At 41.4% G+C, this 24,346-nt stretch overlaps 2 protein-coding genes across 4 annotated transcripts in view; one reads left to right on the top strand and one right to left on the bottom strand.

Moving 5' to 3' along the window:
* plxnb1b (plexin b1b) overlaps positions 1-6,682 on the bottom strand; it is a 75,663-nt gene extending 68,981 nt beyond the window's left edge. For 2 of the 3 annotated variants that reach the window (XM_058054224.2, XM_058054225.2), the window contains exon 1: positions 6,360-6,682. The gene's annotated coding sequence lies outside the window, so the exon portion shown is untranslated. The remainder of the gene's footprint in view (positions 1-6,359) is intronic. The other variant, XM_058054226.2, reaches the window with a different exon arrangement.
* Positions 6,683-13,355: 6,673 nt separating this feature from the next.
* LOC131106456 (ubiquitin-conjugating enzyme E2 variant 2-like) lies at positions 13,356-22,430 on the top strand. Its single transcript, XM_058055540.2, has 4 exons — positions 13,356-13,505; positions 14,415-14,560; positions 18,149-18,274; positions 20,716-22,430. Exons 1-4 carry the CDS (start codon positions 13,484-13,486, stop codon positions 20,857-20,859), a joined length of 438 nt encoding a protein of 145 aa, XP_057911523.2. The 5' UTR covers positions 13,356-13,483; the 3' UTR covers positions 20,860-22,430.
* The last annotated feature ends 1,916 nt before the right edge of the window (positions 22,431-24,346 follow it).

The following is a 24,346-nucleotide window of genomic DNA, read 5'->3' as shown; positions in this document are numbered from 1 at the left end:
TGTTTTGCCATTATTCCACGTCGCTGGTCTGGATAAAACCAGCTAAGGTGGAATGGGGGAGGGCATTGTTGTACCACCATTAAGCTGGGGGGGGGGACATGACAACAAGCGTACAAGGAACCGTGCCGGTGTGCTGCATGTCACGCCACAACAACATCATGCTTGCATGAATATACACCAGAAACTATGTTATGGTGTGTGTGCTTGTGTATCATGTTTAGTAGTCAGGAAAATCATTCATGGCTACCATTGATTTGAGAAACAACAAAAAACAGCAAAACATAAAACATAACCAGTCAGTGTTTCCTCTATGTCAGTGGTGTCCAAAGTACGACTTGGGGGTCATTTGTGGCCCAAGGCCTGAGTTTATTATTGGCCTGTGGCATTCATTCATTCTCTACTGCTTATCCTACAAAAGTCGCGGGGGTGCTGGAACCTATCCCAATTGTCTTCGGGCGAGAAGAGGGGTACACCATGGACTGGTGGCCAGCCAATCACAGGGCACATATAGACAAACAACCATTCATACTCACATTCATACCTATGGACAATTTGGAGTCGCCAATTAACCTAGCATGTTTTTGGAATGTGGGAGGAAACCAGAGTACCCGGAGAAAATCCCTGTATGCACGGGGAGAACATGCAAACTCCACACAGAGATGGCCGAGGATGGAATTGAACTCGGGTCCGCACGCTAACCGCTCGTCCATCGTCCAAGGCCTGTGGCATATTTAAAAAAAAAAAAAAAACATAAAACATTTCAAAATCTGAAATTATTTGACAAGAATAAAGTCAAAATACTCAATACCTTTATTGAAAATGTGATTGTTGCCAAAGACAATGTGGTAGCGAGATCAACACGGACATAAATCCTGAATGCCAAATGTGTGGTGCTTCACTGTATATTTTATTGCACACACATACAGGCATGGAAATACTGTATAATGCTTTCAAGACAGTCTGGAAACACCCGAGTTAATCTAAGTTAATGTCAGGTTGTCTCAGTCTGTCCAGTTGCTGCTCAGGCAAAAATTCTTCATTGGCAAAGCCAAACAACAAATCCTTAATACTTTCACAGAAGCAGAAACACACTACCTTCATTCATGAGGGAACGAAGTCCACACACATGCACACCACGCATATAGTGGAAGCATGCAGCGTGTCCTGACGTGTAAATAATTCACACCATTTCTTCAACTTGCGGCTTCAAAGAGTCTATTTTACATAGCGCAGCACTTCTTGTAGTGGATCTGGGCCTTCATTTACATATCTAAACCCTGCTTGACTAATGAAATCCCCGGAGAACAAAGTCGATGAAAATCCTTCGCTATGAGAAAAGAGGCCATGCTGGTTAACACGGCGGCCACAGAAAGACAGGAACATGTCACATTAATTGGAGACTCTAAATTGTCCATGGGTGTGAATGATTGTCTATATGTGCCCTGCGATTGGCTGGCGACCAGCCCAGGGTGTACGCCGCCTTTCGCCCAAAGACAGCTGGGATAGGCTCCAGCATCCCCACGACCCTTGTGAGGAAAAGCGGTAGAAAATGAATGAATGAATAATCCATGCCAAAAAGCCAAAAGTGTTGCAAAAATGACAGCCAAAACACATTGGTATAGTTATGAAAGGGACAAATGAACATTTAAGGTTATTGTTACCTTCATTGGAGACCTGATTGTTGCCAAAGACACTTCTGGTTCTGCCATGAGTTATTCCTTCCTTCACGTTTTATGATGAGGATTTGTTTTTAATCAATTCACTTCAAGTCCCAGTTCAAAATGGAACCAAAGAAAGTTTTAAGCGCCAACGTGAGAAGCACTATTGAATTCAAGAAACACAATGTCAAACCAAAACTGGTTTGTGTTGATCTCGCTGCAACATTATGTCTTTGGCAATCATGATCTATTCTCGTGTTCTCAGCGTACAGCAACCCGCAGTGTACCCCGCCTTTCGCCCAAAGACAGCTGGGATAGGCTCCAGCATACCGCGACCCTATAAGTGCTACAAAAAATGGATGGATCTTCATTTTATTTTCTTACTGTACCAAAATGAACCCAGCCATGACCTTAAAACCGAGGTATGTACCAAACCATGATTATATGGTCGTGCACCACCCCTAATATACTACACTGTGTGTCATTAGCATGAACATATTGTCTGTAATCCTGTTGCATCTGCTGGCTAAGAGAGCCCCATTAAGTAGCAGACCACACTGATAAGGTTAGTGACTTAATGCTTGGTGACATAATTAAATTGAGTATTTAATCTGGCCATTGTAGCGAACAAGACCGACACCCCTGCTGGGCAAATCACAGTTCACATGGTGAGCCCCTGGTGCCTTTCCAAATAGCATCTATTTTCATCTCCTTTGGGATGATGTCACTGTACATGTAAACAGGCTATAAATACAGGAATTTGTAAAAAAAAATACCATGAATGGAGACAACTTTGCTGTGCTTTGCCCCTCAAAACATACATCAAAGTAGTTTAGAACCAAAAAAAAACAACCAATCTATGGTTTCATGATAATATACTTAGACCAGCAGTTATCCTCATCTGGATAAAGTGCAATCAGCCAGAGGATCACTTCCAGATGCATCTGCCTGCAATCAACACCTGGTAGCTTCATCCGCTTTGTAAGGCTACCCCCCCCCCCCCACACACACATCTCCTCGCATGTTCATTACATCCCAGACAACATGTCAGCACGTCAAGGCACTCGTTAAACAAATGTTGGCTTGGAAGAGGTGTCGTGGCAAAAGGTTCTGATAGCACATGCAGACCATCCAGCTGTCAGAAACAACACGCACACCAATCCACCATTCATGCCACTATTTAGCCTCAGGTTGAGTGCATTCTCCAGTTAGCGTGCAATATGTCTTGTCGTGTTATGACCTTATTCGCTACCAAAAACATTTTTTTTCATTTTTTTGACTGCTTGCTCCCAAAGAATACATAGCTCAGGTACCAAAAGACAGTAACACAAAAGATACTGACAGGATATTCCATGCTTTCAGAAAGTTGGAAGATGAAGATGAATTTGATGGTTTTGGTGATGATGCAACTGCACAATAATAGAAGAGATTGAGTTTTAAGCCAAAAAAACATCCACAAGGCAGAAGTGAAAAGGCATCTTGCCGTGTAGCACATGCATGGAAGGTGTGTGCAAACACTTCAGTTCAGCAAATGTGAAAACTACAATTTAAATGTATCTTTTCACAAAAAGCCTTTCATTTTCTACCGCTTATCCCAGGGGCGGGCAAACTTTTTGACTCGCGGGCCGCATTGATATGACAAAATTTACGGGGGGGGGCAGACTATATATTTTACACGTAACAGTCCACCTGGTATTATTGTATCTGTAAAATTGTCATGCAATCTGCTATTATTATTTTATATTTATATTTAAATATTTGAAAAATAATAAAATATTATAATAATTACAATAAAATTAAAATAATAATTATTATATTATTATGTAAATATGCAAATATAACAATAATATTATATATAATTAATATAATAATTAGCATTAATATAATAATTATAATAATTATAATAGTTCTAATAATAATTATAATAATAATAATTATTATTATTATTATGTGCTTGTGTCCCTTTTTTCAGGAGCACTTTGTAAACAACAGACCATGTCAAAAAACGAAATTGACAAAACCATCAAAAGGTTGGCTCAGGCCATGATGCCAGGTTGTATGTTGAGTTTAAATGAAATACTTTGGAAAGATTGGGCGGGCCGTATTCAAACACTTGGCGGGCCGGATGTGGCCCCCGGGCCGTAGTTTGCCCACCCCTGGCTTATCCTCACAAGGGTCGCGGGGGTGCTGGAACCTATCCCAGCAGTCCTCGGGCGAGAGGCGGGGTACACCCTGGACTGGTGGCCAGCCAATCACAGGGCACGTATAGACAAACAACCATTCACACTCACATTCATACCTATGGACAATTTGGAGTCGCCAATTAACCTAGCATGTTTTTGGAATGTGGGAGAAAGCCGGAATACCCTCCACACAGAGATGGCCGATGGTGGAATTGAACTCCTTGCTAACCACTCAACCACCGTGCTGCCACACAAAAAGCTTTTTTTCTCCTTGTTCTACTGGTGATTACAAAAGAACGGAAAAAGACAGAAACAAACTTTTTTCTGATGAAAGATGTGTCTAATCTTTTTTTTTTGGCATAGACCATGTTTAGATAGCCCGAGGACAATATATTCTCCATGTAAAAATATAATTGTAAAAAGACGTGTTTTGTGTTAAGATTTTTGGCTTTCCGTAATGAATTCATTGGATGATTTCTTGGCTGCACAGTTGTTGAGTGGCTAGCGCACAGGCCACACAGCTAGGATACCCGAGTTTGATTCCACCCTCTGACATCTCTCTGTGGAGTTTGCATGTTCTCCCCGTGCATGCATGCATTTTCTCCGGGTACTCCGTACTTTCCTCCCACATTCCAAAAACATGCATGCTAGGCTAATTGGCAACTCCAAATTGTCCATAGGTATGAATGTGAGTGTGAATGGTTGTTTGTCTATATGTGCCCTCTGATTGGCTGGAGACCAGTCCAGGGTGTACCCCGCCTCTGATTTCTTAGGAGGAAAAACTGATTTGATACCTTCTGGAAGAAATGAATGATGCTAACCAAGCTTCCACCGTACTGGTTTGGACAAAACATCAGTACACCAGAAAGAGCAGCAATGTTCCAGAATCTACCAGAATTTCAGGAAGAAGAACAGGCGGGGGGAGAAATGAACCGAGGTTTGTATCACAATTTCACCCTCTGATGCTACCTCGATCTTTTAGAGCTCTTCGAGTTGTATGCCTTCCAAGCAATTCTCAGTCAAAACACAATGGCGGTTATAGGGGTGTCCCAATCCCTAGATTGAGTCAAGTATCAGACTATGAACCCACCATGCATGTCCCCAGTGGTGAAAGTTCAACATGACCAACCCCATCATGCTTCCTAAGCCACCATCATAATAAACAACATGATTCTTGCAAGACCAAAAAGGAGGAAAACTAACATTGGCCCCAAGCAAGCAACTCTGTCCAAAACATTGCATGAGAAAATGAGTTTTTCCTCATACATAGTGTTGTTAACTGTACTCTGAGTATTGTCACTTCATTTCATTTTATCACATTCCACACTGCAAAATTCCTGCTGATAAGAGTAATGAGCGGTAAATGTGCAATGATAGTCATGGATTGGGGACTCATTCATTCATTCATTTTCTACCGCTTTTTCCTCACGAGGGTCGCGGGGGGTGCTGCGGCCTATCCCAGCTGTCTTCGGGCGAGAGGCGGGGTACACCCTGGACTGGTGGCCAGCCAACCACAGAGCACATATAGACAAACAACCATTCACACTCACATTCATACCTATGGACAATTTGGAGTGGCCAATTAACCTAGCATGTTTTTGGAACGTGGGAGGAAACCGGAGTACCCGGAAAAAACCCCCGTATGCACGGGGAGAACATGCAAACTCCACACAGAGATGGCCGAGGGTGGAATTGAACTCGGGTCTCCGAGCTGTGAGGTCTGCGCGCTAACCACTCGACTGCAGTGCAGCCCTGAATGATTATATAAAATTATTTTTTTTTTTTTTAAGTATTGGGATTGGGAACTACATTGTCTAAATCCATGCCCTAGGGAAGTAAGTACACAGTGTCTATAGTACATTGAAGAGGAAGTACACAGCTTGTCAGTACACTTCAATAACGCTACTACATACACACATTTTCACTGTCATTGTTTACTTACCGAAAATGACAATTATAATATTGACCCTCTTCTTCCCTTCTTTTAATGATGAAGTCCCCTTCGGCTATGTGAGGCTGGTAAGCGACAATCACTGCATTGTCACCATTTTTGACGTTTCGATTGCAACATTTGTGAACTTCTCAAAAGACTTGGAAGTACGGAAGTGCACCAATTGAGACAGCCAAACACACCTGTGTGTTGTCGCGGCCATTACCGATGTCAGCCCACACGAACGGAATTAGTCAGTGTTAAGTTTAATTTGACTGTTGACTCGATCATTGTGACATTTGGGTTCAATTCTCGAGTGACCAAACTGAACTTTTCATGGACTGGGCCGCCCGAGGGTCGAGTCCAAACTCCGAAGAGCCGCAAAGTTTCTACACCCTCAGGCTAGCTGGCGTTAGCTTAATTGGTTAATATTGGCATGTTTATGGTGAATGGTTAATACGCACGCAGTGAGTTCTATTAAAGTTAGCTTCTGGTGTGAAATTCGCATGTCATGTTACAAGACGTTTGTACAAATATTCAAACTCCGTGCGAATTTGATTGAGAACTTTAAAGGTAATTTCCACTCACCTCCTCGTTGTAGTTTGAACTCATTCCACGTCAAATATCCAAGCTGACCCACGCCGTTTACGCGATTCCAAATTCCACTCTCGGCCAGTCCAGACTTGCAGGTTTCTTCCCAGTAATCCAACTTTCACTTAGTTTGCATATGCAAGCGCTGAATAACAAATAAATCAGTGCAGCGCTAATGCAAGAAACACCCTGGTTTTATGCTCGGTCATCTTGTTGTGGGGTTTCACCCTGAAGACTTGTCCCCCACATGGAGCCGGCCGGTACGGAGCAAAGCGAACCGCTTGGGGTGCAAACAGCGCCCGGCTCTGCTTAGTGTTAAAATGAGGCTTGGCAAAGAGCATTGACTACTGTGCTGCATTCAGGGAACCTTGTTTTTTACTAAAACCCAGTGCGCGCACCAAAGAACAGTGCATCACGATTTAGTCGCTACAAAGTTGTGAAAAGGACCACGTCTTACTTAGATGTCTTAAAAACTAGTCTCTAAACTAGTTTTAACTCCTTTCTGAGAAATGAAAGATATGTATTTGAACGGTATTGTAGTTGCACTCTAAATGTTGATATTGGGAATTCCGGTGTTTATGAATGCACCTTTCCGTGAATGTGATTGGTGGATAAGCAGGAAGTGTGGTTGTTGTGGTTGCGCTGTAAAGCTCTGAGATGATGTGCACGACTGGATTTTCATTATTAGAAATGTATTATAATTTTTGAATTATGTAATGGTTTCCATTGTCATTTGTATGCATTTTATAATAAAATAAAACCATTATCATTACTTGAATTTTCTTAAAGGATATTATTTTGAAACTGCTAAAGAAAAAAATATTGAAAATGTCTTAAATCTAATAAGATTTAAGATGTTATATTTTTGTGTGATAAAAGAAAATTGAAAAAAAGACAAACTGTGTTACTAAAACTAGCACTACAGCCTCAAAATAGCATCAGCGTAAGCTGCAATGTGAACAAAACGAATCATTTGTCTTGAAACAAATTAAACGCTTCTTCTTATTATTTCATTTATATGTTTTGTTTGTTTATTACTATTACTAGTAGTAGTGTTATTAACTTTCGACAACATGACATGCGTGTTCAGCTCAACCAGACTTCCCACCAGTCAGTGAATGCAGCACTACTTGCAAGTGAAAAGTGTGGGGATTTGCAGACACCTACTGGCCAACTGGAAACACACATCCCATTGGCTGTGTTTTTTTTTTCATGCTCAATAAAATGATCAGCTTGTTCAAGTAACACAACAATATTATTGAAGTCGTGATCTACAATGAAGAAAGTAAGTATTTGACCCATTGAGCACCCCTTGAATAAGTTGAATATATGTCTTTTTGTTTTATTCATTTTCAGTAGGGATGTTGTCACAGTTGCAGAAAATGTGGGAATTGTTGGTTGTGTGTCAAGAAATAGAAATAGTTTGAATGGGTTGAAAAATATGGAAAAAGTGTGAAAAAAGGCTGAATAAACATGCTAAACAATGCTAAAACATGAACGAGCTCCAACATTCGCACTATTGATGGATCTTAGAGAACTGCCAAATAACCTCTGTGCATATTCTGTCATTCAAATAATCATGTGGATGAGGAAATATGGCGGCAATGGGAGGTTGTGAGTGGGTGTGGCCGTGTGTCCATATATTTGACAGTGCAGGTCTGTGTTCATAGCAGACATACAGAGAAAATGTGGAAAGGCGACGGTGTGAAAGAACGTGCCTGTGTGTCAGGAGAAACATCGCAGTCATGTCCCAGGGAAAAACACTGACCCATTCATTCCCAAGAAACAAACACACACAGACTGCCTTCTTGTCTATGTTTTTGGAGCTGGCTGTATTGCATTGGGGGAAGGAGACCTGCCAGGCGGTTGGCTGACAGCAAGCTGGGGGAGGTCTGGTCAGAGGGCAACACCTTGTTTACCTTATTCAGTCTTTGCATCAGTACAGAGAAGTGGTAAGTAGTATAAAGTAGGGAGCTACCAATGAACGATGAAAAGGATTGCATGAAAAGGTTTAGGTCTTCTTCTTTAAAGAGCAAGGAACCATATTTGTTAATTATCAAAATGGTCTCCGCTAAGGCTGCCCTTTGTCACCGATTCAGTTCATTATTTTTATGGACAGAATAGGTGCAGTCGAGGTACTGAAACTGTCCTGCTTGGGGGTCTTAGAATCTGGTCTCTGCTATTTGTGGATGATAATGTCCTGATGGGGCAGCACGGCGTTCGAGTGGTTAGTGCGCCGACCTCACTGCTAGGAGACCAGGGTTCAATTCCACCCTCGGCCATCTCTGTGTGGAGTTTGCATGTTCTCCCCGTGCATGCGTGGGTTTTCTCCGGGTACTCCGGTTTCCTCCCACATTCCAAAAACATGCTAGGTTAATTGGCCACTCCAAATTGTCCATAGGTATGAATGTGAGTGTGAATGGTTGTTTGTCTATATGTGCCCTGTGATTGGCTGGCGACCAGTCCAGGGTGTACCCCGCCTCTCGCCCGAAGACAGCTGGGATAGGCACCAGCACCCCCGCGACCCTTGTGAGGATAAGCGGTAGAAAATGAATGAATGAATGTCCTGATGGCGTCATCAAGCCGCGACCTTCAGAGTTCAGTGTTTGAATCCATCTGTGATGAGACCCATCACTTCCAAATCTGAGGCCATGGTTCTCAGACAGAAAAGGGTGGTTTGTCCTCGGGTAAGGAGTGAGGTCTTTCTCCCAGGTGGAGGAGTTTTGTTTGTAAGTATTGTTGTATTGTTGTTGTTCACAGGTGGAGCAGGATGTTGACAGGAAAATTAGCACAGCATCTGCTTTAATGCGGTCAATGCACCAGACTGTCGTTGCGATGAGAGAGCTGAACTGGAAGGCAATTTACAATTTACAGGGCCATAGGTTCCTACCCTCATACAGCATGTGCTTGTCATAAAAATACATTCATAATACAGGTCGAATATTAATATATATTTTATGTATATTTTATGTTTATAAACAATCCATCCAAATGTAGGCTCGCCCAGGGATCACACATGATTGTGGATCCAGCCAAAATGGCATCTTATTGGAGGGCAGCGGGGTGTGCAGGGACTGCTGGGGTGCTGGGCACTCGGTGGGTGCACTCGGGGGCTAGGGGGGTCGGGGCCATGCAGGTGGGTTGACTAGCGGGGTTGGTGGTGTGCTTCAGCAATGTCCTGGGGTTTTGCTGGGGTGTCCGATGTTCCCACTCTTCTTTTGTTGTTTTGTCTTATGTAAAGATTCTGTGATTATATGTGTGGAAAAAAATCACATATTGAATTAACTGCTATGGCGTGGAGAAGGGGTAGGATTTAATAAGCTTTGCTTCTTCCTGCTCCTTTTCAGACATGTGTAGTAATGAGGTGTTGTGTGTGTGCATGTACTATGTGTATGTATGTGTATGTATGTATATATATATATATATATAGTATATATATATATATATATATATATATATATAGATAGATAGATAGATAGATATTGTAAGTGTATTGTATTTTAAGTGTATATGTGAGAAAGAATAATGTAACATAGTATGCATGTCTGAAATAAATTAAGAAAAGAAAGAATGTTATCATAATTCATGGGCCACACGGTGAATGAGTGATTAGCATGTTAGCTACACAGCCACCTGGGTTTGAATCCTGTGTGGAGTTTGCATGTTCTCCCCAAGCATGCATGGGTTTTCCCACATTCCAAAAACATACATGTTCAGTTCAAAGGCAAAATTGTCCATAGGTATGAATGTGAGTGTGAATGGTTATTTGTCTATATGTGCCCTGTGATGGGAAGGCGACCAGTCGAGGGTGTACCAGACAGCCGGGATAGGCTCCAGCATACCCCCGCTCCCTTTGTTTGGATAAGTGGCATAGAAAATGGATTAAGATTAAGATATGCCTTTATTCGTCCCTCAGTGGGGAAATTTGTATATTTGGATGCAAGGATTAATATTTTGTTTTTCATCATGAGAGCCTCACCTGGCTCCCCTGATCACACATCACTGGTCCAAATGTACATGTACATTATGTGACTTTCTCTTCTTTGGGGATAAATAAGGTATATGTCTGCTCCATCCGGCCCTACACCAATCACACATTGTGAGAGTAAAAACTCAGGCGGATAACATTTCTATGCACTTCAAATTCAAAGTCCGTGCAAGCAAGCTCAGCGGTGTTGTATGCTGCATCTCATTTGCATCTGAAAAGGGGAGGAACATTCCTTTGAGGACAACACAGCCAGGATCTTGGCCAAAGAGGACGAATGCAAGAGTGAAGGAAGCTATTAATAAGGCCATTCCACCACCTGTCAATTTACAACATTCTAACCTCTCACCGATGAAACGTCATTTAACAACACAGCCGTTCACCCGCCACACCTGCAGAGACACACCCAGCAGAGACCTGAATATGGAAATGTATTTTTGGAAATATTCTGAACTCCAGGGTGAAACATTTCCAGCTCTCCAATGCTGAACAAGTAGTCCATGGTTTGCTCTAACGGTCCAGCTGCTCTTTAATGTTGTTGCAGGACTTCTAAACAGAACCAGGAGAAGAGATCATGTAGCTCTCGGAAACCAGCTTCACTGCACTGGCCTCTTATAAAATGTAGAATCTAAAATCCTCCTCTTTACATAAAAGGGGGGTCCCACATGTCTATTTACCATGTGGTACCTTGGAGAACTTGTAGTAGCTTATCAACCCAGTACAGGGGTGCCCGCCTCATCTCTTGCTTCTTGCCAGGGGCGCTCTTGTGTTCCACTGCAGGTCTCTCAGTGGGTTGTTCGTGGGTTCTTATTTACCCTGGGGGCCATCCAGATTCTTCAATTCCAGGAAATATTCATGTGACCGTTGTTACTGTTCATACTTTACAAATAAGACTACAACTATAGAACTAGTGTATACCACAGAGTGGACCAAAATACTGTACCTCCACAGATGCAGGAGTCTCACCGAGACTGTGAAACAGTACTAATAGGGCCCAATTGGGCGTTTTTCCTACCTGGGTATGGGGCTGCATGGGTGCTTCCAACACTAGGGAGCTACTGTTCATCGAAAGAAACATGAACACAACGTGTAGTGTGACATACTGAGAGCAGAGCATGGAATAATTTCTTTTTTTTTTTTTTTTTTTTTGTCCCGTCCAGCCATTGGGGCAGATAGTATTGTTCATCTAAATGCCCTTACATGCTAGACAGATTTGCTCTGTGTCAGGAAAGGTGTTGGCTACAACTTCCCTGTACCATGAAATTTTATTTGCCGTTATTTGATGTTTTTGTCATGCCATTTGGAGCGACTGGACCGGAGCAAAAAGAAGAACAGAAAAGAAGAGGGGAGAAGAGAAAGGTGGGGTCGGGGGGGGGTTGGGGGCAGTAGAGCGAGAGACAAAAACAGCAGCAACAAGAATTCCCAAAACAACAACAGTGACAAACAGAACAGTTAAATGTCAATGATGGCTAAGGGTCATTGTGTAATTGTCACTGAGAATGACAAAAGGAGAGAGACTGCCTTCTACCACCCAGCAAACCCCACCGCCAGAGATCCTCCGGCCCCGTGGGTGCGGGCAAAGCCAGGGCCGACTCCCCAAGACCCACCCCCAAAGCAACTCCCCGAAGAGACCAGCAAGAGGCCATGGAGGAGCAATCCCAACCGGCAACAGGGCACCAGCAGGCCGGAGGAGAGCCGCACCCCCGAGACCAGCGGGAGACCATACCCCACTAGGGCAGAAGGGCAGAAATGGAATAATTTCATTGACATTGCGTAAAAATTACAATGACATTGTCATTTAAGTAAGCAATAAATGACAGTTCTTGTGTATGAAGTGGAGCCGCTGCTGAGCCTTCTTCACCGGGGCCTTGATCTTGGGGGGTCCATGATGACAAAGTGAGGTGAAGGACATGATAAGGAGCCCAAATATACTTCCAAGATGACCACTGCCTTGCTAAAGAAGATGAAGGCAAAGGTGATGGACGGCATCTTTGGGGCTGGAGGTATCATGTCATTATGGAGGCCCGAAAGAGGATTCCAGAGGCAACCTGTGATGTTCTATAGTGAAGGCCATATGTACCTAAGGGAGTTAAGTCTACTAGAAAGTAATGCTATCCACACTAAATATTCACAATTTGGACATTTTCATTGGTTTTGTTTTGTTATCCTGTTATCCAAACTGACCCACAATCAAAAATCATTTTAATTTGTTCATTTATTATTATTATTATTTTTGTCAGTTTTTCAATAATTTTACTGATTGTTGTTTTTTTTATCTCTAATTGTAATGGTATCTCTAATCTACAGCACAAGTATTTTTTCATCATTTATTCTCGTCATTTGTTTTCTGACTGGCATTGACAAAAAAAACCTTTCATCTCACAGAGTGTTTTTTCAAATTTGTCCAATAGATGGCAATCGCATACCACCAGACGTAGTGTTATGTTAGTCAAAGGACATTTTAGTGACAACAATAATATATAATACGTCTCTGAATGTATTCTTTATAAGAACATTGTGACACTGAAACTAACTAATAAATACAAGACTAATACATAAAATAAATCTGAACATTAATGCAACTTCTGGTGCGGCATGGTTTTGCACCGTACTACGTATCTTTCTTTTCGCCACCTTTATGGCTCTGCAGGATGACTATTAAAATAAACTGTAAACTATAAACTGACTATTAAAATAAAGAAGGGAATTTTGCTTCTTCACCTCCCAATGCCCTGGGAAGACTACCGCATTATCCGGTAATAAGTTTTGGTGTCTGACCCGGAAAATATATCTTTTCGTAGAAAATGGATGGGTTAAAATTAATAAGAAAGTTTTATATTTTTTACATTCTTGTAGTTCGGATCTCCATTTTTTAAATCTCCAGAGCGGCATAGAAAATTGATGGATGAACTTTATTTTTAACACCGTGGTTTTACTTTAAAATGCCCTTGGAAAAAAAATCAAATAAACACAATTTATCGTATGAACAGATGCAGTCGTCCAAAGAATGACATCTGGCTCCTGAACCATTGTTTCCGGACAGCTGGACTGGGGGGGGGGCTTTTTGTTGCGGCGGACGCGCGCGCTCCCCTGCGTCAACGTTGTACGTGCGCGTTTCCGAGAAGCTGTGACCAAGATGGCGTCCGTCCCCGGAACAAGTAAGCCCACTTCTTTGATAGCCTGGCTAATATCTCCTTATTTACCGAAATTAAGACGGCACACTTGACAACATAACACATTTAGTAACACGATTGTTTAACAAGCTAAATGTGATATCTTGTGACCGTTGGACTTCCCCAGTTGTGCTTGACATGCTACCCGCATTGCTACTTGATAGCTTATTGGCTAGCAAAAGTGGCCGTCAGCCTTTATGAGTCGACATGAGGGGTGAGCTGGATCAGAGGACAACATACATTGGGGGGTTCAACGTTATATCAAACATAATAGTCATCTGATATTATAACAATTCTTGGCAATTTGACAGCTGCCACGGGAAGGTGAACACACTCAAGCCTGGTTTTCCCAGCATATTTCATACACCCCGAAGATGTTTGTTCTTTTTTAGATTAAATTATTTCGTGGGATCATCGTATGCTATCATTAATCACAGGCGTGTTTATATTTGTCGCACTGAAACAACAGGTTCCTCCATAGTCTGTGGCTAGTAGACGAGCTAGATTCAACACTTTTCATGTTATGTTATAATATAAGCCAAGAAGGATTGTGATGAACAATGTATGTTTAAAGTATGAGTGTCGTGAAAAATGTATTCTTATTCTAATTAAATTGATACACAGCTCTTGTGAACCAAACGCACCATACTGAGTCTCACTCGGTACACATTCCAAGCGAGGAAGGAAGTGTACATTCTGTGTTGTGACGCACCTCCACCATCCTGGGTAGTGTAACTAAAGGTGGAGTACATTACACCCAGTAACTTGGGGTAATGTGTCACAGGCCAATGATGCTTTTACGGTCGTCTTTGGATTTGATGAATATTTAGTCATCAGTGTCTAGTCAAGGAAAGCCATTTTACTCTAATTGAAAAACTATTATTCTGTGTAAAGCTATAGTTCCCCGCAATTTCCGGCTGCTGGAGGAACTGGAAGAAGGTCAGAAAGGAGTCGGAGATGGCACAGTTAGTTGGGGCCTTACCAACGATGATGACATGACCCTCACTCACTGGAATGCCACCATTATTGGCCCCCCCAAGGTGAGACGTTCAACATCGATGCTTCACAACATGAAAAATCAGTATATATTGTTTTCCAATTTAAAGGGACAGTTTGGATGTTTTGACATGAAGCATTGTAGCGCATCAATGATGACTTACCCTCACCCCCAACCCAATTGCTCCCGTGAGCCCAGTTCTGGTTGGATTTCAGTGAAGAGGAACTTAGTTCTGGTTACGCACTGGAAAGGCTGCAACACGTGTTTACATATATGTTCCACCGCAGGTGTAGATGCAAGTGTTGCAGCCCCCTTCATCACACACACAACAATGGACAGGCGATAACATGCATTGGATAGGAATGGAGAGTAACACAGAGTGATTTGTGAAGCCAAACTCTAAATGGCCCCAGCAACCATAACTATTTTCCTCTTCTCCGAAATCTGACCAAAACTGGACTCACGGGACCATGTGTGTGCGTGGAGGGGTGCTGATGGGGATGTCATCCAACTTCATGTAAAAAAAAAAAAAAAAATTCAAACTATCCCTTTAATGTGGCTTGGTAGTGGAAGCTCCACAGCCTGTGATGACTTGAATCAAGGCAAGTTTACTGTTAATATGCTATGAAGTCATCAGCTGTTTTGCTGTCAGGGCACAGCAACAACAACAAAGAAGTGCTGTTTCCTTTGAATCAGCCTTTTTCAAGTAAGAGAGAAGCACGACAGGAAGTTGAAAGCAGTTAAAGGCTATAATAGCGTGACTGTTTCAACAAATTTTTTGGAATGCATTTAAAAAAAAAGACTACTCGAGTCGTTAATGCCTTGAGATTGGATTTTTTTCCCACCTTTCCAAATTTACTCCACACCAGGCCTTAAACTCATCAAGACACACTGACCACTGCTGCATACTTTCATCATTTTCATCAGATGCACATATTTTCCACAGGTTATTCATGGTAAATGTCATTATCTAATTTGCATAATTGGCTATGAGCAGGTACAGTGTAATTGGAATGAAATGCCATTGGAGAGAGAAATAATGTTGTGATGAGGCAAAAAGTCAGTGATAAACATGAAAAGCAAAACAAGCACATAATCTTTTGACACATCTCGATTTGAATGTCGCGGCTTCACTCTATCATGGTTTTTATAAAATATATTATTCATGCTGTTTCATGATTGAACGCAGCCTATTTTAGTCAATAATGTGCATATTTAAGTGATTGTTACCTTTTTTTCAGAAATTTTGCATTTTTAAGCATGAAAAAAGTAACGGAACAAAAATACACAACTGAAAGGTTTTCTGAAGACACATTAGAAGATGATGAAATGTAGTATTTTTACACTGATCACTATATGACAATAGTCTTCGTGTCATGTTCAGTGTGGCCCACACAAGGCTTTTATTATCTCACAAAAGGACAATAATATCATAAAAATCCCTACTGAAAACATAGTCTACTGTTGTCTACTGGCCGTTACCTGTGCAACGCTGAAACTCTGAACCCCAACGTCACTTCCTGTCTGCCTCTCTTTCAGGTCCGCAAGGGACCACGTTTATAGTAACACGCAAAAGTCTTATTTATGTCTTAAGTGTCTTATTTACCTTTGTCTTGTGACACAGTTGCTGCATATAATATAATATAATATAATATAATAAATGGTGTTGTGTTTTCTTTCTCTTCCGGGAGGCGGGTGCCAACCATTTTGGTGGCGTTTACCGCGACCGGCCATGTTGGAGTGTGGCCAGAGTTTTATACAACAATTGTCATGGATCAGCCCGATATTGAGGCTGAACCTGATTTTTTTCTGATTTTCAAAACAGAGCTGGTTTGGCAGCCAATCCTGATGACGACAACCCTACCCTAATCATGATTTTGTTCCAAATCAATACTTGTCAGTGAACATTTTATAAGCACAAGAGGTTGTTTATCAGTGTCTGTAACTGCTTACATTTTGCCAACATTTTGTTTTTTTTGTTTTTTTGCCCTGTCCTTCCATTGGGGCAGATGCCCTTTGCATGCTAAACTAGTGCTAGTTACATGCTAGTTCCTCCTAAATGACACCTACAGTGCATCCGGAAAGTATTCACAGCCTTTTTTCACATTGTCATAATGGAGTATTTTGTGTAGAATTTTGAGGTAAGAGATTAATTTAATTCAGTTTGGGATGAGGCTGTAACATGACAAAATGTAGAAAAAGTGAAGCGCTGTGAATACTTTCCGGATGCACTGTAAATCACACAAGCATAGTATTTGAAATGTCGCTCTCATACAAACATGAAGTATTAAAATTAGCATTTAAAAATAATTGTAATGTGGGTTAGAGGTACTTTCTTCAGGGACTGTTTTGAGAGATTATACAACTGCCAATTACAACAACAATAATTAGCCATAATTAGTTTTGTCGAAACACAAAATGACTCTGCTTTACTTACTCTAGATCTGTTTCGCTTGGTTTAGCCTGAGATGTTGATGTCAGAGGTTCCAGTGGACTGGCTGTCGGGCTCAGTCTCTCAAGTGAGACAGGTCAAGTGGCCACTTTTCCTTGTTGGGCCGTCCAAGTCATAGAGGTCATAGTTTAGTCATAGTGTATGCTCGCCACAGCTGAAGGCATCAGTCTTCTCTTGTATCCCAGGACTGTGCACAAACTTTTTTGCATTTCGGGCAATTAAAAAGATGAACCGTTCCATTGCTACACCCTCGTGCGACACAAAATCTAGCTAGCTTTTTCTAATGCGATGGCATCCTCTGCACACATTGCAGCTACATCTTCAACAAAGATATAGTCACCCATGCAATTCCAGCTGCATATGTATGACACTCTTATTTAGTTTTCACAGTTAGACGGCAAACAGCGCTCTTATTTTGAAGGTCGCTAGTGTATTTTCTTGTGTGTTGATAATGTAAGATGACCTGGATGCAGGAATATACATCCTTCTCACACCCCCCCCCCCCCCCCCCCCACTCACAAATGCATGTCATCATTGGGCATTGTAAAATGCTCCGTCGAGTAAATACTACCCCACACAAAGTTCCTTTTCCTCCCGATGACAGCATTTCATTCACATTATGTCAATTTCCGTAAGAATTTGCCTTTAACAGTAAATTCTGTTTTTAATTGGCATATTCCGCAATTCCATTGACGCAGACATCATCTGTGGTACACGTAAGGCGCCAATGTGTCAATACAGTCGGTTTCTGTTCATCATGTATACTGCTGTAAGTCATTTTCTTATCATTGGAAGAATTTATATCGTTAAATGAAAATGATCACCCAACCCTACTAAACCCATTGTGTTTACAGACCATTGCAAAGGTAACAATATGGTAACATGCATCCTGGCAGGCTGTCTTGAAAGTTTATCATATAGAAAATCAATTCACTTGTATTTTATGCAAAAAAATCAGTGCTATTTGGGATGACCTTTTAAGGTACAGATATAGATTTAATATTTTTATCACCTTTTATCTGTAAAATAATTGTAAAGATCAGCTACTGGTTTTGATATTACATGATTTTGTCCTGTGTTGGATCTGTAAATGAAGACGTACTGTACAATGTGCTTATCAAGCTACTGACTCAACTAATGCCCCTTTTCTCTGTGTGTGTGCATGTGTGTGTTTTACAGACAACGTACGAAGGCAGAATATACACTCTGAAAATTGAATGCGGACCCAAATATCCTGAGCATGCACCTCAAGTACGCTTTCTGACCAAGATCAACATGGTGGGAGTACATACATCAAATGGTCTGGTAAGCACAACATGTTCTCAAATATCTCTTTTGACAAAATTGATTATACTGATATGCCTGAATCCATCAAGGGGGAATTCAAAGAGCGCGAGAAAGCATTGTGTCAGCGTGCAACATTGCCGCTCAAGGTAGAAATACTAATTGGTTTCTGTAAGAGCACACTCATACAGTAGAGGCAGAGCCAGGTTAAGTCCATAGCAGCTGCTGATGAGTGCCTAAAAATAACCCCAAAATGACTCAACAGAGCAGCGCTACCACAGGTTTCACTGCTTGTGAAAAGAACTGTTGTCATGTTCTGTTCTTGCGTATAGTGCCACACCAGGATTCCAGGACGTCATGCAGGTGCAGTACACAAAGTCCATTAATTCAGGGGGAAAAAAATGAAACCTCGCGTGAATCAAAAAGTACAACACAGAAAACAATCATGTAACGACGAGTGGAGGTCTTCATAGGTGCTACTGCCATGCGTAGCAGCTGAAGCAAAGTTGCTGCACATGCATGATCCCAAGACAGGAAACAGAAAACCAAAATAGGAGCCCCTAACAGGAAACAATGCAAAAGAAAGAAAAAACACAACTGAAGTCCAACCTCCAACATGGTTTTGTATGGTAGCCCTTCCACATTAACACTGAGGCAGGATGGCTGAGGATTGTACAATTGTATTACTGCAAGTTCCCGGACTACTAATGCACACCTCCATGGCGGCGAATGCAATGTGTGTTGTAAAGTTATAGTTCATGTCTATACGTCTCAAACTTGTTTTATTTTTATTTATTTCACCCTTTTCTTCCCAATAATCATCCATGGATTTTCTTCAATTTTAGTGAAGCAGCAAACAGACACTGTTCAGAGAAGTGTACTGTTTTCATTCACCGTATATTTTCCATTTAAGAAGGGCACACAAGTTTCCAATACGGTTTAGGTCAGGTGAGGAAGGGGGCCATGTCATTATTTTTCATCTTTAAGGACTTTACTCGCAAGCCATGCAGTGGACAAGTACTTTGAAGCATGAGATGGAGCATTGTCCTGCATAAAAAATATATTTTTTGGATAGAGTCATACTTTTTCCCTGTACCACTGTGTGAAGTAAGTGTCTTCTACGTAGAAACTGGGAGTTGAATTTGAGTCGGTCTTCAACCCAAAAGGGCCCACGAAACTCATCGGTAATAGTCATCTTTAATAATTCCAGCTCATATCAGCTCTATGCCCATTTCAGATGCATCCATCTGGTCCATCAAGCGTCACTCTCATCTTGTCAGTTCATAAGACCTTTGACAAATCTGTCTGCAGATAGTTATTGGCCCAGTCAAAGCGTTTGTCTTCTTCAGTGGTGGTTAGCTTTCAGCCTTTCTTACCTTGGTCATGTGCACCAGTGGACTATAATAATGAGGGAGGCAAGTGTGAACGCTGACCGCACCAACACACCACAATAGCGGATATGATGTCACCAAATGTAAGCACAACCAGGCGATGCAGCGCAACACCCAAGAGAAAGCTGAGTGGAAAATCTTGAAGAAAAAAAAAGGTCGTTAAACATACCTGTATTTTTTTCAACAAAGCGGTCATGTTGATCATTACAGGTTGCTGAAGTTGTCTGTCTTATTATTTATATCCTCTTCCTGTCAGCTCAGCTGGTAAAACATCTGCCATTGAAGGGAAAGTCCCATAAATATATGTGACCCTAAAGACCTCTTGTTGTTTGGATGACTTTTGTCACACAGTGTACACGTCACATACTGTCCAATCATCATCACTGAGTATTATTTGGTGTCCTGACAAAAATACAAGTGTGAACACAAACCAGACCGCACCAAAGTAACCACCATGTATCAAAATAAAACACAATGAGCATCAGGAGAAAAAGCCCAAATAATAATAACTAATTTGTAATATAATCAACTATTTTTTTTTTGGTACGTAACCTTTGGTTCGGTAGAGAGGTGTATCAAATTCCAACGCAGTACACATTAAAAGTCAGGGATGGAAAATGTTACTTGTGAAATGAAAGCGGTCATGAAAGGCGAGCAGAAATCTGGGCGAGGAGACTGTGCAAAAAAAAAAAAGCATCCACCACAAATATGCAGTCCAGCCTTTTGACTAGCAGAACACTTGCAATTAGGGGAAGCCAGAGCCTGGAGGCCGTCCTCCATAGTCCTCCATCATCCTCCATTGTCTTTGTCTCTTTTACATTTCACCGTGAAGGCCAGGTGCTCCTAATCAGGATACTTTGACCACAGATGAGGCTTTTCAAGCTCTGTCGTCTCCTTGGCACAATCACGAGACAAAGGCTGGACTGCACTGTGTTTTTATTACAGAGTAGACGCGTGATGCCATAAACATTCTGTCCCACACATAATGTATACTGTACAGATCCAATTGCACCTGTACTGTATATACCGTTCCACGCCTCTCCCATTAACATCATTTGCTCTTCTTTGCAGGTGGACATGAAGGCTTTGACCAGCTTGAGCAAGTGGAAGAACTATCACACCATACGCATGGTGCTGCAGGAGCTCAGACAGCATATGATGTTGAGAGAAAACATCAAGCTTTCCCAGCCACCTGAAGGCCTAATGTACAACTGATGCACCTGCCTTCTACCGTCCCCTCCTCTTCATCTACACGCACACAACACACACACACACACACACACACACACACACACACAAACACCTCAGAGCCCACATACTCAACACTGGCTAAACCACTTTGGCTCCACAAGTGTCATTTTATCCATCTGAAACATCCCATTGGACAGCGAGAGGAATGTACAAGCTACTTCCTCACCCAGTTCCCCATTCTGGTCCTTGGAGCAGGTGTGACCTTTCAATCAAAAAAAAACATACTGTGCATTTTTAGCCTCTTTGTGTTACACTTCCAAGATTGTAAAGTAACCATGTGCATACTGATTGTGTGGTGGAAGAGTAAATCCTCCAAAATCTGTCGGTACTGTGGTGAGGGATTGAAATCAAATCCCTGAAAGTGTAATGGATGTTCATTTTCAGACCATTCCAAGATTTGGGTTTTTGTTTTTTTTAACAACTACACACTTTTACTGTATGTCTGAACTCCATTCTCAAATAATACGTCACTTGGTCTCAGAGGTTATTTTAGTCTCCCCAATTAGTTCCCCAATTCCTGCAATCCCAAAGATGTGAATGTGTCGGGCTTTCCTGACAAAAGGAGCAAGTCTGATACATGGGGAGGAAAGCTATGAGGGGGGGCATTCAGCAATGTATGTACAGTCGTCCCTTGGTTATCATGGTTAATTGGTTTCAGGCACGACCGTGATAAGTGAATCGGGATTCAATATTAACAAATGGAAGAATGGAACAAAACCCGTTTGTGACTTTCTAACCATTATTAGAGCCTTTTAGACATGAAATAACACCCCTATAGTCACATTTACACTACTATTTTTGTTTGTTTACAGCACATTGCTCAACTGTAATAGGCAGGCTATGGGATCACTGCATTGTCACAGGAGAGAGCCATTGCTTTAAACATAGCATGCTAACTCATTAGCTTCCAATTTATTTATTCTAAACTTAAAGAATAAGAATTGTTCTAATTGAAACGATTTACAACCGTAATTTTGTCAGACATGCCTACATGCATTAAGGTAATGTAATATAAGGTCACAGGTCATCAGTATGATAGTAATGATGCCTTTTTGACTAATAATATTCCACAAAATAGCGGTCATTTATGAATTTGTTTCCAAAACATGCCGGAGTGAGGGACGACTGTATCACAAAAAGCACTGCAGGCTCATCACTCAACGTTGGAAGATGTATAAGTGTGGTTTGGTTGGTAGCGCTACGTGATGGAGATAGATTTGGATAGGGTTGGGTGGAGACATCACTCTGCAGAGAACAAGTGTGTGCTTGGCACTTTTCTGGATTGCCACATTGCCAGGGCCCGTGCTGACTTTTATTTCTTTTCTGGTCTTTTCGGGGGGGGGGGGGTTCTTGTTTGGGTTTCTTTAGTTTTTCGGGCTGAGCTGCGTGTATTCCCTGAAGTAGTTTCTCATGTAGTGAGTGCCCACTGAGCAATGTATGGCTTTGGATGTTTATTTTATAACAGGAGAGTTCAATCAGGGTGACGGGGGACCTGTTGCATGGTTTTGTTTGAATTAAATGTTATTACTTTTGCACTGTTTGCGTTGTCATTTTCCAAGGCAACGGGCATGAAGAAGGAATCCATCTTAAACCGAAAATATACGCACCACCAACTACAACATTTTCCACCTAGCAGGTTGTCCAATCTTTGAATTTGTCTTGTTTTTGTTGGACTGCAGCAAAAGTAACATAAAACGAGTCTCAATCTGAGGAAAATGTTTTGACTATTACAAGAAATTCCACCCATACTTTTTAAATCACAGCTTTTGTCCTATCTAATAGATAGCTGGAATCGTATGGGGAGATGTCTTCACTAGATAGGGCTATTGGGATGAGAGCTGTCTTATCCGGTCTTTAAGCATGAACTGATGAAGCCTGCTTGGATGAGAGATGAAACATCTTCCAAGACAACCTGAGTCCGGTTGTGATGGATTTCATGCCCTTAGAGAATTCAATGACCTGGATGAATGACAATATTCAAGACGCATTTCATCTGGTAACAGACAGCTTATATGTAGGTTCTTCTTGATTTGAATATACTGAACGGTGCGGTGTATTAGGATAGTACTACTTTGAATTGATTTTAGCATTTTTCATGAATAAATGTGAAAAATACAGAGGCATTCACCTCTTAAGTTTTACCTAGGAAAACATTGGGAAAACCTTGGCTTACATACTCATCTTGATGGTTGCAAGGGTCAACCTTACTGATTTCACCTGTAAATTAAAATTATATTGACATCTTACAATAGTGCAAATCATTTTACAGTTCTGTAGTCATTGTCAGACTTTGGCTCGATATCACCACAGGTACAAACGCAAGAATGAATACTTAAATTCATTCTTGCCGGAAGAAGCTAAAGTACCGTAAACCTCGGATATATCGGATTCAATTGTTCCCACTGGTTTTGTCTGATATAAGCGAAATCCGTTATATGCGTATACCGGACAATGTCCGTTTTACGCATATATCGGATTTATATCCGGTATAAAAAGGCACTTCCTTGACTATGTTTCCAATGTACCTGGACTGGGCAATGAAAAGAGACATAAGGTAATGAGAATTTAACTTTATTGGACTCTGAGCATAACAAATTGTTAATTAAGCTAGGCCCTGTTACGCCCGTCAGGCCTACGTTATTTCCAATAGTGAGGTTAAGATCTCATTCACTGCTGTGCTAGTATTATTGACGTCACTCACTTTTATATTTGTCCTAAATCTGGAGCCAGGAGAAAGACACGATGCGGCCATCCGATATATGCGAGGGAAATTGGAACGGGACTGGAGATTTTGTCTGAAATAGGCAAAATCCGTTATAAAAAATCCGATATATGCAATGAATTTTTATTGGAAATGCATTACAGAAAAATTGGTTCTTTTTTATCTGTCCGTTGTGAGCGAATTTCCAATATATCCGAGTCCGATATATCCGAGGTTTACTGTACTAATCTAGGAACTGGGCAAATACTAACTAGGCAGTAAGGTAAATGCAATACAAACTCTACGGTAGTATGACGCATTCAGTTGAGAACAAGACTCATAGTTGCTGAACTCAAAGCCGCCCTGCTGAGTCCACTCAATGCATGCAAACGTCTCCATCACACATTGAGGTGTTTTTGTGTCAGACCTTTGGACAGGTCTTTTAAATTTGACTTCATGACAGTGACGCAAACCATACAATAGACCGTATGTACAGCATTGTAGCCCACCCCTTTTTGATTGTTCTTCCTGATTTCATCAAGGTATGGTATTGAGTCCATGGTCCATATTCATGCAGCAGTCACACCTTGTTGCCTTTTCCTGGTCACGCTTTACAATCTACGTTCTATATATTTGTTTACAGTATCTTAGATCTTTTCTAATGATAAATGATAGAGAGCAAATCTCAAGCGGACATTGGCCATGGGTGAAAAGGAAGGTTAGTTTTTCCCGTAGGGAAGAGACAATATC

The sequence above is a fragment of the Doryrhamphus excisus genome, linkage group LG18, assembly GCF_037039965.1.
Source record: "Doryrhamphus excisus strain RoL-2023G ecotype Guam linkage group LG18, RoL_Dexc_Guam_v1.1, whole genome shotgun sequence".
NCBI classification, from domain to species: domain Eukaryota; kingdom Metazoa; phylum Chordata; class Actinopteri; order Syngnathiformes; family Syngnathidae; genus Doryrhamphus; species Doryrhamphus excisus.
Note: the sequence above shows the minus strand (reverse complement) of the source record. Positions and strands in the feature narration are given on the sequence as shown.

What these genes read in the sequence shown, in the direction of transcription:
- LOC131106456 (XM_058055540.2), top strand. Translation starts at nt 13,484, where the DNA reads ATGGCGTCCGTCCCCGGAACAA. An exon ending in CCATTATTGGCCCCCCCAAG is followed by an intron (nt 14,561 to 18,148) that starts GTGAGACGTTCA and finishes TGTGTTTTACAG; the next exon opens with ACAACGTACGAAGGCAGAAT. An exon ending in TACATACATCAAATGGTCTG is followed by an intron (nt 18,275 to 20,715) that starts GTAAGCACAACA and finishes TCTTCTTTGCAG; the next exon opens with GTGGACATGAAGGCTTTGAC.